The sequence below is a fragment of the Dendrobates tinctorius genome, unplaced genomic scaffold (genome assembly GCF_039654945.1).
Source record: "Dendrobates tinctorius isolate UK_male_01 unplaced genomic scaffold, ASM3965494v1 ptg000155l, whole genome shotgun sequence".
NCBI lineage: Eukaryota > Metazoa > Chordata > Amphibia > Anura > Dendrobatidae > Dendrobates > Dendrobates tinctorius.
The window spans coordinates 11,139,339-11,154,003 of record NW_027361822.1 but is presented as its reverse complement, the minus strand read 5'-3'; the positions used below and the strand labels follow the sequence as shown (position 1 = coordinate 11,154,003).

The window sequence follows — 14,665 nt, the reverse complement described above, 5'->3', positions numbered from 1 at the left end:
GGAGGAAAAAATGAAAACAAAAAAAATAAATAAATTGGCTGCGGCATGAAGGGGCTAAACACTAGGGGGAGCAGTTGGTAAAATACCGGGTTGCAGATACCGGTGAAAATAATGATGGGATGGGGGGCTTTTAACTAGCACTCCCATCATCGAACCAGTGCGTAAAAGATCACAGTAGGTGCAATGACGTCACTACATCTCTTAATCTGTTTCTGTCTGGAGCAGTGGGAGATTTTTTTACAGTACATTTGGTAAACTATGGGGCACAATAATGTACCAATGGGTTGCATGGGGGCATACTATTGAGCAAGGGGCACATTTGGGGACATACTACTGTGACGGGCCGTGTGAGGGACATCATACTGCATGGGGGACTGTTTGGAGACATCACACTGTGCAGGGAGACTTTATGAGGACTTTGGTACTGTGTAGGATTATTATGTAGGTGGGCTGTGTGGGGACATCATACTATATAGGTGGGCTTTGTGGGAACATTATACTGTGTATGTGGGGCTGTATTTTATATATAGGACACTTGTCTTATGTTTTCTATGTTAATGTATAGGGGAGTTTCCTGACCTCTATTATATTCTTGTTTTTCTGTTTTATGATAGTCTAGACTATTTAATCACACTCTATATCATAACCCATTGCTGACCCTACATATGAGGTATATTAGTTTGTATATACTTTTGATTGGTGTATTGGTATATGATCCAATAATAGTTTAGGGTTCATTAGTTACAGCCGACGATGAGCGGCGGCGCCACTTTCATAATACTAAGGTGGCAATCTCCATGGCTTAGGTAGAAATTACATCTATGGAAAGATTGGTGTTTTCTGGGTCCAATTAGGCCTTCCCTTGAGGACTATAATTGTAGTCACCATATCATTTTTATATTATCTATATTATCCTCATTTGGTGTACTGATCACTTGATGAGGGAAAAACTAGTTAAGCACTTTACATACAGTGAGTACGGAAAGTATTCAGACCCCTTTAAAGAAAGACCTGAAAATGGCTGTCCTCCAACTTTCAACATCCAACCTGACGGAACTGGAGAGGATCTGCAAGGTAGAATGGCAGAGGATCCCCAAATCCAAGTGTGAAAAACTTGTTGCATCACTCCCAAGAAGACTCATGGCTGTACTAGCTCAAAAGGGTGCTTCTACTCAATACTGAGCAAAGGGTCTGAATACTTATGACCATGTGATATTTCAGTTTTTCTTTTTTAATAAATTTGCAAAAATTTCTATATTTCTGTTTTTTTTTTTTACTCAAGATGGGGTGCAGAGTGTACATTAATGAGAAAAAAATGAACTTTTTTGAATTTACCAAATGGCTGCAATGAAACAAAGAGTGAAAAATTTAAAGGGGTCTGAATACTTTCCGTTCTCACTGTATATTAATATTTTTATGTGTTTAGGTTATTCGGGTATTTTTAACCCATTCACGACCTTGGTATTTTCTGATTTCTTGTTTTCTTTTTTTGCTCCCCTTCTTCCAAGAGCCATAACTTTTTTTTATTTTCCCATCAATATGGCCGTATGGTAACTTGTTTTTTGTGGAACGAGTTATACTTTCGAACAATACCGTTGATTTTACTGTAGTACATTGGAAAGCTGGAAAAAAAATTCCAAGTGCTGTGATATTGCAAAAAACATTCAGTTCCAAATTGTTTTTTTACCATGTTCACTAAATGCTGTAACTGACATGACAATATGATTCTCCAGGTCATTATGAGTTTGCAGATACCAAACATGTATAGGTTCTTTTTTATTTAAGGGGTGAAAAAAAATTCCAAAGTTTGTAAAAAAAAAATGGTGCCATTTTCCAAGACCCAGTTTCCATTGTTTTGGGATCTGACGCAGCGTGAAGGCTTATTTTTTATGTGCTGAGCTGACATTTTTATTGACTATTTTGCGGTAGATACAATGTTTTTATCACATTATTGCAATGTTGCGGCAACCAAAAAACAGCACGCTGAAACATGAAACAATAAAGATTCTGGCTTCAGCAAATAGTTGGAAATCAAAGCTGAAAAGCATGCTGGCTTAACATCATGACATAACTAAGGGTATGTACACACGCTGCGGATTGCTCTGCGGATTTGGCCGCGCATATTTTGTAAAATCCGCAGGTAACTCTGCAGGTCGAAAGACCTGCGGTTTTACCTGCGGATTGCTCTGCGGTTTTGCCCTGCGGTTTTTCATCTCCACAATGGAGGAGATGGCAAACCGCAGCGGAATCCGCAGAAAGAATTGACATGTCAGTTCTTTCTGCGGTTTTGAAACCGCAGGAAAACCGCGTGGAAAAATCTGCACCATCTGCACTGCGGTTTTTAATATCCATAGGATAGTATGGTACTGTACACCGCAGCTAAAACTGCTGAGGATCCGTAGCGGCCAAATCCGCTGCGGAACCGCAGCAGAATCCGCAGTGTGTGCACACACCCTAAGGGGTACTTCACACATAGCGAGATCGTTAGCGAGATCACTGAAACGTCACAGGTTTTGTGACGCAACAGCGACCTCGCCAGCAATCTCGCTACGTGTGACACACAGCGGCGACCGGGCCCCCTCTGCGATCTCGCTGATTGTGCTCGAGTCGTCAGAATAGCTGCTGTGTGACAAGGTCCCAACGACCCCCGAGGTCGTTATACGGATCACCGTATCGTTGCTGCGTCATTGAGTAGATCTGCCTGTTTGACAGCTTACTAGCGACCATGTAGCGACGTACCCGCGATCCTTACCAGGTCGTATCGTTGTCGGGATTGCTGGAGAGTCGCTAAGTGTAACGGGGCCCAAGTCCTTGCGCTGAGATTTACTGTTGGATAGTGATTTGTTTTGTGATTAATGCTTCAACTTCTTAGATATCTGTTGGACAAATGTTTGTTTGGCCAACTACCTCCCTCAGCTTCGCCATACACATAATTTCGGTTCTGAATCAAGTCTCTACCAGACATCTCTTGTGGCTTATCTTCCAGGAGAACAAAATAACAGGAAATTCAATATATTCTATTTATACATGTTCAGCTGCATAGAAATACATGCAGCCACACACTCCGATCCAGAGTGCCGGCGGCAGTGCCAGGTATTGAGGCGAGAGACTCGCGCAAGTTTCTCGCATTGCAGTTGCAAGTGTGACACCGGCCTTAGAAGGATAGTTTGTCCTGCCCAAATTACAGAATTTTTCCTGCAATGAAATTTGCTATATGATATGTATGTTGATATTTTAATTTAGAAATGTTATTTAACAAATTATAATTTTTTGATCCTAGAATTTAAAAAAGTAATACCAGATTGTTTTTCTTGGCAGAAGATTACATTAGAAGCTCAGAAGGACATCTGATATCTTCAGATTTTATAACAGATGATCGTGGTGTGATTAAAGATGTACATGAAATGTATTTATACATTCCAGCTATACCTTCAACAGTTCCAAGCAAAGATACATCATCTGATTATTTTCAACAAGACCTATCTACTAATTCATTACATACTATTAAGCAAAATAATCATCTACAAAGGAGTGTTGAACATCAGATAGTTTACAAAGAAAAAAGACCATTTTCATGTTCAGAATGTGGCAGACGTTTTACAATTAAATCAAATCTTGCGAAACATGAGAGAATTCACACAGGGGAGAGGCCATTTCCATGTTCAGAATGTAGTAAATGTTTTAACCAGCATTCAGATCTTGTTAGGCATCAGAGAATTCACACAGGGGAAAAACCATTTATATGCTCGGAATGTGGGAAATGTTTTACAGATAAATCAAATCTTGGCAAACATCAAAGAAGTCACACAGGAGAGAAGCCATATTCATGTTTAGAGTGTGGGAAATGTTTTACTGAAAAATCAAGTCTACGTAAACATAATAGAAATCACACAGTGGAGAAGTCATTTTCTTGCTCAGCATGTGGGAAATATTTTTGCCACAAATTGGATCTGGTAGCACATGAAAAAATTCACTCTGGGTAAAAACAATATTCATGTTAAGAATGTGTAAAAACTTTCCATTGGAAATCATATTTTGTCAATCATCAAAAAATTCACACAAAGGAGAAGCAATTTTCCTGTTCAGATTGAGGGAAATGTTTTAAACGGAAATCTTCCTTTGTTTCTCATCGAAGATTTCACGTAAAGGCAAAGTCATTTTAATCTACTGAACGTAGGAAACATTTTAGGGTAAATCCACTTTTATTTTCTTACACATCAAAGAACTCCGATTGAAGAAGCCATTTTCATGTTCAGATTGTGGTTAAAAAAAAAGGGTTATTCAGAAATAAAATTTTATTGGCAATTGAAACGTCACAAGGGAGAAATTATCTTCTTGCTCTAAGTATGGGAAATATTCACAGAAATCAGGTCTTGTTAAAAACCAAAGGAGATACATAGGAAAAAAAAGCTATTATATTGTACTGTATGCGGTGAATGGTTTAACCAACATTTTTTTTTTTCAAACTCATTTCCTTTAAAAATGCTACAAGAATAAATAGAACACAGTAGTAAAGTCAAAGGTCATCAAAAGATGTACTAGATGTTTAGGATACCTGTTTTGGCAGAGCTTCATTTATCTGACATCTATAAAGTGGCTTTAAAAACTGTCCATTTCTAACTTAAAATTCCGCTTCTTGTAGAAAACTACCACTAACCTTTGGCCATACCATGGTCAAAATTGGGCTGGTATTAATAGCCCAAAAATTTAACCTCTTTGCAAAGAAGCAGTCTCAAAATTACATCAGCAGCTCCTGTATCCCTGGTGAAGCCTCTAGAAACTTAAAAAGATAAGCGAAAACCACTCTGGATTGCAATGCAAGTCATATTGCTAAGTGGGGAAATGTGGTTTGGACATTTGTGAAATATTTTCTTTAGGCAGCTGTCTTTATATGTTTTATTAGAATGGCACCAGATAAAAGTTCCAGAATCCTCTCCTTTATAAACTGTTTCCTCCTTTAACTTTTTTTTAGCCAGGCTGGCTAATCCAAAGAAAATCCGCAGATTCTGGCAAATAAGAGGCAGTTGTCAGAGCTCCCATCAGGGGACCACTGAATACTGACTTGGCGACTGAACCAGGGCCCTGACAATTTGCTGTGCTGTATAGTTATGTCCAAAAGCTTTTAGACTGACACAAATTTTGATTTTGACTAAATTTCTGCTTCAGTGTTTTTATTGTTATTGAAGTACATTTATAAAAATTTCAGCTTTTAAACTTTGTTTAACCAGTACATCAAGTTTATGCAAAGATAATATTTACAGAATTGACCTTTATTTTTCCAGACTTCTGCAATTTGCCCTAACAACTTCTAGGCCAAATGCTGACTAAACACAACCTATTCTTCTCTAATCACTTGGAGTTTATGTTTTTGTTTGTCCACCTACTTTTTGAGGACTGACCACAGGTTCTCAATGAGATTGAGATCGGGAGACGTTTCTGGACATGGGCCAAAATTGACAGTTTTATTCAATAAGTCACTTAGTTATAACTTTTGCCTGGTGACATGATCTCATGATGCTGGAAAAAGCATTGTTCATAACCAAATTGTTCCTGGATGGTTGGGAGAAGTTGCTCTTGGAAGATACTGTATTTAGATACAGTTCTTTATTCATGGAATTGTGAGTGAGACCACTCCATAGATGAAAAGTCCCCACACACAAATGGTCTCAGGAAGCTTTATGGTTGGCATGACACACTTTTGTTCTACGTCTTCAGACAACCATTCTTCCAGATGTCCCTAACAGCCTGAAGGGGGCTTCCTCAGAGAAAATGTATCCCTGTTTTCTGCCGTTAAATCTTTATACTGCCTTCAGAATGTCAGTCTGCCCTTGATGTTCTTTTGTTGGAGAGAAGTTTCTTCTTCGCTGCCTTTCTTAAGACCAGACCAACATCCAAAAGCCTCCACCTTACTGTGTACAGGTACATTGATAGCTGCCTGATGACATTGCACTGCACTAACATTGAACCAATCCCATAACTGAACCTTCATAAAAAGATACAGTCCTAGCACTTTCTGGACTATATGTAGGTCATTTTGTGGCAGGGCTAAAATGCAGTTGAATTTTTTTTTGTGATTTGATTAATTTTCTTTGCTATTCATCTGATCACTTTTCAAATCAATCTAAAGTTAATACAAATTTTCACTATAAAAACCAGAGCAGCAAACTTTTTGAAAACTAAGATTTGTGTCAGTCTCAACTTTTCACCATGAGTGTTCAGCTCAGAAGGAGTCTTGCACTGAAATAAGCAATTCAGAAACCTGTCAACAGAGCTTACACTTGTTTCCTCTTCTATGAATCAGAGAAAGGAGATGAATTAATGGTCAGGGTCCATCACATGAAATGTGCTGCCACATTTAATAAGTGGTTATACCATTTAGATGGTGGTGGTGGGGATGACGTCGTTATTTTGTAGTGGTTTGCAGCCCAACCTCTAGTGCGTTATTCAAACTCAACATCCTCTTTCGGCTTATTGGTGGAGCCGAACTTCTGCATGTACAACTTCATGTAGTCCTTGGTTTTATTGTCAAGTTATATATCTAATTTAAAGTAGATGTTTCTTGTCACTATAATTTCATGTCAGGATAATAAAATATATTATTTACATTACTGTGTCCATTGAATACAAAGTTCTGTAACACTTAGGGCACATTTTTGATGATTTGTAATAAATGAAATATGTTCTGATAAGCCCCTACACGATTATTACTTTTTCAAATGTCTTCATCCAATCTTCTGTAGTAAATTAGTATATAAGAATCTATTTCCCAATGTGAGAATGGGAAGATGGATTAACAATATTGTAAAAGTAGTTGTAAAATGTCTTTATCACTTTTAAACAGTTTACCAGGTGTGAGGCAGTGACCTGTTTCACTTGTAGGGGGCACTGTGAGTTCCCCCCAGGATGTGCACGGAGGTGTATTGAGGCCATGGGGGTGCATCGCAGTCACAGGTGTAGCTGTGATTGCAATGATGAGGCAGTGACCGATGTCACAAGTAGGGGCCCCTGTGTATTCTCCCCAGGATGCGTATGGAGGCCATGAGAGTGCATTGCAGTCACAGGTGTAGAAATCGAGGAGCTTTTGAAGCAGTTTGTCCTCAGCAATGGCATCAGCAAGAGGTGCTGCAGTCCCGGCAGCAGCAGGAGCTGCAGTGGCAGCAGCAGAAACTTCAGTTTCAGCAGGCGCTGCTGCAGCGAGAGGGGCTGTAGTTGCAGTTCCAGTAGCAGCAAGAGGCACTGCAGTTGCTGTGGCAGCAGCTGAAGCATCAGCGATGTAAAGCGGACACCCCTAAGGTGAGGGGCGATCAGCGGTGTAAAGAGTAGACCCCTAAGGAGAGGGGCAATCAGCATTGTAAAGAAGAGACCCCTAAGGTAAGGAGTGATCAGAGGGTGTCCCAGTGGAGTGCAGAGACTCGTCCCACCAGGTCTCAGGCGTATGACTTATTGCAGTTGGTGGAGGAATGACTCCAGCTTGAGACTTTGACCCCGGCACAGATGGCAGAGAGGGTAGTGGTCAACCGGCTGGTGAGGGCTCTGCTGGCCGTCCTACAGCATTGGGTGGGGCAAGGGGACCTGGGCACTGTGGACCAGCTGATAAGTGTGATTGAGCGGTATAAAACTGTTCCGGAAATTGTACAGGAGCATGACAAAAATTTGTTTCCCCTAAAGCGGGTCCAAGGTATAGTTGTGCCGCAGCGGTTAAGTGTTGGTGGTGACATGTGGCTGACAACTGCCCCCTGGTATCTGAACCCATGGACTGCAGGTATGCACAGTCAGTTTGTACCATCACTACGGGAACTGCCGGCGGCGAACCACAACTGTGCCAGGTACTTGTGAATGAGTGCCAAACAGAAGCTCTCCTGGACTTGGGGAGCATAGTGATTTTGGTCCATAGGTCCTTTGTTGACAGGGACAACCAGATAGGACGGAAAGTGGAGGTGATGGGTATCCATGTGGAAATCCGGGTCCCCTTAGAGGTTGTGGGAGGAGATGTCGGGGAGACCCCACTGAACCTGGAGCTGGAAATGTCCGCTGGTAAGTTTGGGACAGCTCAGTTCCAGGGTCCCATGCAGAGGCTCAGGTATAAAAAAAACCGCACGTATAAAAAGAAAGTCTGGAGAAACCAGGAAGGTGTGGTCGCCGAGGTGACTAGGGTCATACGCACGAGGAACCCTCTGACACCGGCCAAGGATGTGACCGGGGCTCAGGGTAAAACTGATAGAGCTCTTGCTAGACAGCAGCATCGGGAGGCTCAGGTTCGGATGTGAGGTGGTATGGATGTATGCCCAGAGTTGCTGAGGCAGACTGTGACGTTTTAGTGTGACATAGGCACCGAGGTAAGGGTACAGAAATGGTACCAAAGGCCCGAAGGCAGGTACTTAGGTTCCAGGATGAGCTGCGGGGTTAGGGAACCCAAAATAAACAATGTCGAGGCCAACCAAATCTGCTGTTAGTCAGAAAAGTGGGCATGTCTTCTGCAATGGAGAATGGGGAGGTGGGAGGTCACGTAACAAAGTATGGAGGAGAAATGCAAAGTGCAGGGATGCTTTGGTTCCGGTCCCTACTTTGGTTTCTTAGTGCCGTGTCGAGCGGGGGTGTCACAGGGTCATGCGGATGCCCTGTCATGCACCCATGTGGGGTGATAAGTGTTCAACCCCACATGTTTGAACAGAGGGGGGATATGTGAGGCAAAGACCAGTGTCACACATGTAGAGGACGCTGTGTTCCCCCCAGGATGCGCACGGAGGTGTATTGAGGCCATGGTGTCATGCACGGTGAGGGAAAACCAAGTGTAACATAAAGGGAAATGGGGAAGGGGGCCCAGACACTAAGGAAGGGATTTGGAGACCCCTAGGCTAGATCTAATCTCTCCCTAGAACTCCTACCGAGTCCCTATATTGGTTCCTCACCAATCGCTGAGCCGGAACCTGGAGCCCTGAATCTCCCTGGGGCCTAGTCCTGAATAGGAAACGGGAGGGAGATGTGCGCTAGGCAGTCTCTGCTAAACTAAAGACGCAAACAGGGGAACACTTATCTGAATCGCCAGATGCGGATACCAGACACCAAACTGGAGCACTCTGAAAAGGTCAACACTCTAGCAAGCAGAAGTGGAAATGAAGCTATTACCCGCACTGGGTCACAGCTGAGCCACTCACTAAATAGATTCAAACTTCTCAGGGCAGAAGGAGGTCGACGCTGGGTCCTAGAGGAAGGTGACTCAGGGAGCAGTCTGTATGGACAGGTGCTCAGACCTGAGGCAGGATGATAGCCTGTCACCTCCGAAGCGCTGGTGACAGTACCCCCCCTCCTACGAGTGGCCTCAGGACCCGGTTTCTCAGGATGTGAGGTATGGAATGCCCTAACCAACCTGGGGGCATTCACCTCCGATGCTGACACCCACGTCCTTTCCTCTTGACCAGTTCACCAAGTACTGCAAGGAACGACGAAGGAGCTGAGAATCAACAATTCTCAAAATCTCAAACTCCAAATTGCCATCTACCAAAATTAGGGGGGGGGGGGCGCGGTGGGGATGAGTACTCAATGGGGTTCGCACATTTCTTAAGAAGAGATTTATGAAAAACATTGTGGATTTTGAGAGCTTGAGGAAGCTCCAGACGGAACGCCGCTAGGTTTATGACAGCAGATATTCTGTAAGGACCAATAAATCTGGGTCCCAACTTCCAAGAAGGAACCTTCAACTTAATATTCCTAGTGGACAACCATACAAAGTCATTCACATTCAGGTCCAGACCTGGCACACGTCTCCTGTCAGCCATACTTTTGTACCTGTCTCCCATATTTCTCAAATTCTTCAGGACGCCCTGCCACACAGAAGAGAGCGACGACGTGAAAAGCTCCTCCTCTGGACCTCCTGAAGCCCCTCCCCCATTAAAAGTACCAAACTGTGGATGATAACCATACGCACCGAAAAACGGTGACCTGCCAGTGGACTCTTGATGGTACAAATAGCTTCCCTGAAGGACAGGAGGCAGGGGCGTCCCCCTGTGCCTCCAACACCTCAGCCTCCAGTTCAGGATATAGTGCCGAAACAACTACCCCCTCCTGCAATATCGGTACTGGACTCTCTTGGTCTCCCCCATCCGGGAAGCTCCTAGACAGAGCATCCACCTTGACATTTTTGACCCCGGTGCGAAAAGTGACCACGAAATTGAACCTCGTAAAAAATAACGACCACCTAGCTTGTCTCGGGTTCAGACGCTTGGCCGACTGCAGATATGCGAGATTTTTGTGATCAGTAATAATTGTAATAGGTTGGGCAGCCCCCTCCAGGCAATGTCGCCATTCTTCCAATGCCAATTTAATTGCCAACAGCTCCCTGTTGGCCACGTCATAGTTCCTCTCGGCCGAGGACAATTTTTTCTAAAAGAATGCACATGGGTGCCATTTACCAGGAGTTGAACCCTGAGACAACACAGAGCCGACCCCCACCTCCGAGGCATCAACCTCTACAATAAATGGCTGAGAGGCATCGGGTTGACTGAGTATGAGTGCCTTGGCAAAACAGTTTTTCAGGGAGGAAAAAGCATTCAGAGCGGCCTCTGACCAATTAGAAAAATCCAACCCCTTCCTTGTCATGTCATTAAGGGGTTTAACAATTGCAGAGTAATTCCGAATGAATTTTCGGTAAAAATTCGTAAAGACCAGAAAACGCTGCAAGGCCTTCAGGTTCTCAGGATGGTCCCAGTCCAGGACAGCATGGTTCTTCTCCGGATCCATCCGAAAACCTGAACGTGACAACAAATATCCCAAAAACTGTATCTCCTGTACGGCAAAAACACATTTCTCCAGTTTGGCGTACAGTTTGTTATCTCTTAAGATCTGTAAATCCTGTTTAACATGCCCCTGTTGTGTCTCAAAATCTGGCGAATAAATCAAAATGTCATCTAAATAGACAACCACACACCTGCCCACCAAGTGATGAAATATGTCGTTGATGAAGTGCTGGAAAACTGCAGGGGCAATAGTGAGACCGAATGGCATAACCAGGCTCTCAAAATGCCCCTCAGGGGTGTTGAAGGCAGTTTTCCATTCGTCCCCCTCTCTGATCCTAACCAGATTGTAAGCCCCCCTTAAGTCCAACTTGGAGAACACTTTAGCTCCCACCACCTGACTGAACAAATCTGGAATCAGAGGCAGAGGGTATGGGTCTCGGATGGTGATTTGATTTAACTCCCGGAAATCTACACAGGGACATAAGCCGCCATCCTTCTTCACAAAGAAGAACCCCGACCCCAACGGGCGAAGATGAGGGTCTGATGTGTCCCTTCTCCAGACTTTCGGCAATGAACTTCATAGCCTGTCTCTCAGGGCCAGAAAGATTATACAGTCTGGATTTGGGTAGTTTAGCTCCGGGGATCAGCTTAATGGGACAGTCGTATGCATGATGCGGGGGTAGCTCCTGGCTCCCCCTCTCCGAAAAGACATCCTCAAAGCCCTTTAGAAATCATGGCAAGATTTCAGCAGAGACTGCAGAGAGGGAAACATTCAGACAGTTCTCCTGACAGTAATCTCCCCATTCCATGATTTCCCTGGCTTGCCAATCCACCACCGGATTATGTCTGACCAGCCAGGGTAGGCCCAACACAATTGGAGTGGGGAGCCCGTCTAAAACATAGCATGGAATTACTTCAGAATGAGTCGGCCCCACCCTCAGTTTTATATTATGAACAATTTGTGTGAGAGTCTTCTGTGCAAGTGGAGCTGAATCAATGGCAAAAATGGGAATAGGCTTAGCTAATGTACAGCAAGCAAGACCATGAGTTCTCACAAACTCGGCGTCCACCATACTGACTCCAGCTCCACTGTCAAACACAGAAATGTTCTCTGCCTTGCTCTCTAGCACCACCAGGGGTTAACCAAGTACCCTTTTGCCTTGGTACCAAAGGGCAGGCTCCAATAAAATTACCCTTTTTCCCGCAGAAAAAAACAAACACCTTTTTTCTTGCGACTCTCAGCGGAGAAGTACAGGGTGGTGGCCCCTCCTAACTGCATGAGTTCTACCTCCTCCCCAAACACAGGTTCACCGCCAGGCTGATCCCTGGACACAAGGGAACGACTCCCACCAAAGGGAACTGGGGAAAGTGGTCTTACCCACCGATCCCGAAGGCATCTATCCACACTTATAGCAAGCGATATAGCTGCCTCCAATGACACAGGAGCCTCATACATAGCCAGGACATCTTTTAGTCTTTCACAAAGACCCTCACAAAATTGGCTCTTAAGAGCCGCATCATTCCATTTTGTGTCAGTTGCCCACCTACGGAATTCAGAGCTATATGACTCTACTGACCGGTTTCCCTGCAGGAGGCGGCGAAGTTTAGACTCCGCCAGGGTGACTCGGTCAGGGTCGTCAAAAATGAGGACTAGGGCACCAAAAAATCCGTCCACAGACTGGAGTCAAACAGAGTCCTGTGGTAGGGAAAAAGCCCAGGATTGTGGATCTCCCTGCAATAAAGAAACCACAATCCCTACTTTTTGCTCTTCACTGCCAGATGAGTAGGGACGAAGTTTGAAATACAATTTGCAGGTCTCTTTAAACACAGAAAACTTGTCCCTGCCTCATGAAAATCTGTCAGGGAGAGCAATCTTAGGTTCAGGCCGGCCCCAACACTGGCGATCTGCAGCTGCTGCTGCTGCTGTAGAACCTCCCGACAGAGATCAGTCACTTCCAGAGACAGACAGCTTAGTCGCTCAGCCAACTCAGTGACTGCATCCATCTCCAAAGGGAGAGAGAGAAAAAAAAACCCCAACAAAAAAAAAACAAAAAACACAAAGCAAACAAAACACATGCACAAATGAACCACGTGTCAGATTTTTTTTCTGTTTTCTCTAAACGGTGCGGCGGGTAATAATGTTACGCACGGTGAGGGAAAACCAAGTGTAACATAAAGGGAAATGGGGAAGGGGGCCCAGACACTAAGGAAGGGATTTGGAGACCCCTAGGCTAGATCTAATCTCTCCCTAGAACTCCTACCGAGTCCCTATATTGGTTCCTCACCAATCGCTGAGCCGGAACCTGGAGCCCTGAATCTCCTTGGGGCCTAGTCCTGAATAGGGAACGGGAGGGAGATGCGCGCTTGGCAGTCTCTGCTAAACTAAAGACAGTAAGGTGAGACAAACAGGGGAACACTTAGTTGAATCGCCAGATACGGATACCAGAAGAGGATTCCAGACACCAAACTGGAGCACTCTGAAAAGGTCCAACACTCTAGCAAGCAGAAGTGAAAATGAAGCTATTACCCGCACTGTGTCACAGCTGAGCCACTCACTAAATAGATCCAAACTTCTCAGGGCAGAAGGAGGTCGACGCTGGGTCCTTGAGACAGATGGTTCAGGGAGCATTCTCTATGGACAGGCGCTCAGACCTTCTGAGGCCTGATGCAGGATGATAGCCTGTCACCTCCGAAGTGCTCGTGACACATGGGGGTGCATTGCAGTCACAGGCATAGCTGTGATTGCAATGGTGAGGCAGTGACCGATCTCACAGGTAGGGGTTGCTGTGTATTCTACCCAGGATGCACATGGAGGCCGTGTGAGTGCATTGCAGTCACAGACGTAGCTGTGATTGCAATGCAGACTAAAAATAAGTGCTTTAGGTCAGGTTCAGAATCAAAGTCAGTCTGGTGTTTGGAGGCGTACACAGCAGTCAGCTCTGCAGCACTCCACCTGTGTGAGGCAACGCGTGCCAGAGAAGCCAAACAGCCAGGAGAGCTGAGAAGCCTGGCACCCACAGCTTACACAGTGGTGCAGTTGACCACTGCAAATGGTCTCGGAGGTGGATGTCTTGTGCCCAGCGGTGAACCGGAGGAGGCCTAGCGTGTTTAGTGACTGTAAACTGAAGGATATCGTGTACTGGGTAAAGCTGTGAGTAAAGAGACATTAACATGGCAGTGTAGTCGCCCACGGCAACCGGTCATGAAGGTGGACCGGCATGTTTAGTGACTGTGCAATCCATAGGATATGTGCCCGGCTGCGATCCAGAGGGTATCGTGTGCTGTGTTTATATGAATTGGAATTTAATGATGTGAAGTAAACACATTAAAGAGACTTTTATTTGGAACTTTGCTGGGTCACTGCCTCATCACTGCATAAGTGTGCTACCGCTGCACTACACAGGTTATAGAGAAATAGGAAAATATATTGTTGTACAGGGATTCATGGTTTAATTTCAGTGGGGTTCTTATCTGAGGGTGTATATACGAGACATGGCTGAAAGTGTTGGAACCCTTGAAATTGTTCCAGAAAATGAAATATTTCTCAAAGAGAATTATTTCAACTACACGTTTGCTATACACATTTATTTCCTTTGCATATATTGGAACAACAGAAAAAAAAAAGAAAAAAAGGCAAGTTGGACATAATTTCACACAAAACCTCAAAAATGGGCTGGACAAATTCATGGCACCCTCAACTTAATATTTGGTTGCACACCTTTTGGAATAAATAACTGCAATCAATTTCTTCCTATAACCATTAACAAGCTTCTTACACCTCTCAACTGCAATTTTAGACCATACTTCTTTTGCAAACTGCTACAGGTCTCTCATATTTGAAGGGAGCCTTCTCCCAACAACAATTTCAAGGCCTCTCCACAGTTGTTCAATGGGATATAGATCCAAACCTATTGGTTGCCACTTCAGAACTC

At 44.2% G+C, this 14,665-nt stretch overlaps 2 protein-coding genes across 2 annotated transcripts in view; both read left to right on the top strand.

Moving 5' to 3' along the window:
- Positions 1-14,665, top strand: part of LOC141051046 (uncharacterized) — a 108,642-nt gene that overhangs the window by 9,367 nt on the left and 84,610 nt on the right. The gene's annotated exons all lie outside the window — the stretch shown is intronic.
- LOC141051122 (uncharacterized) overlaps positions 1-14,665 on the top strand; it is a 175,294-nt gene that overhangs the window by 109,175 nt on the left and 51,454 nt on the right. The window contains exon 12 of the mRNA XM_073548009.1: positions 3,566-3,901. Within this exon, the coding sequence (XP_073404110.1) occupies positions 3,566-3,901 (336 nt within the window). The remainder of the gene's footprint in view (positions 1-3,565; positions 3,902-14,665) is intronic.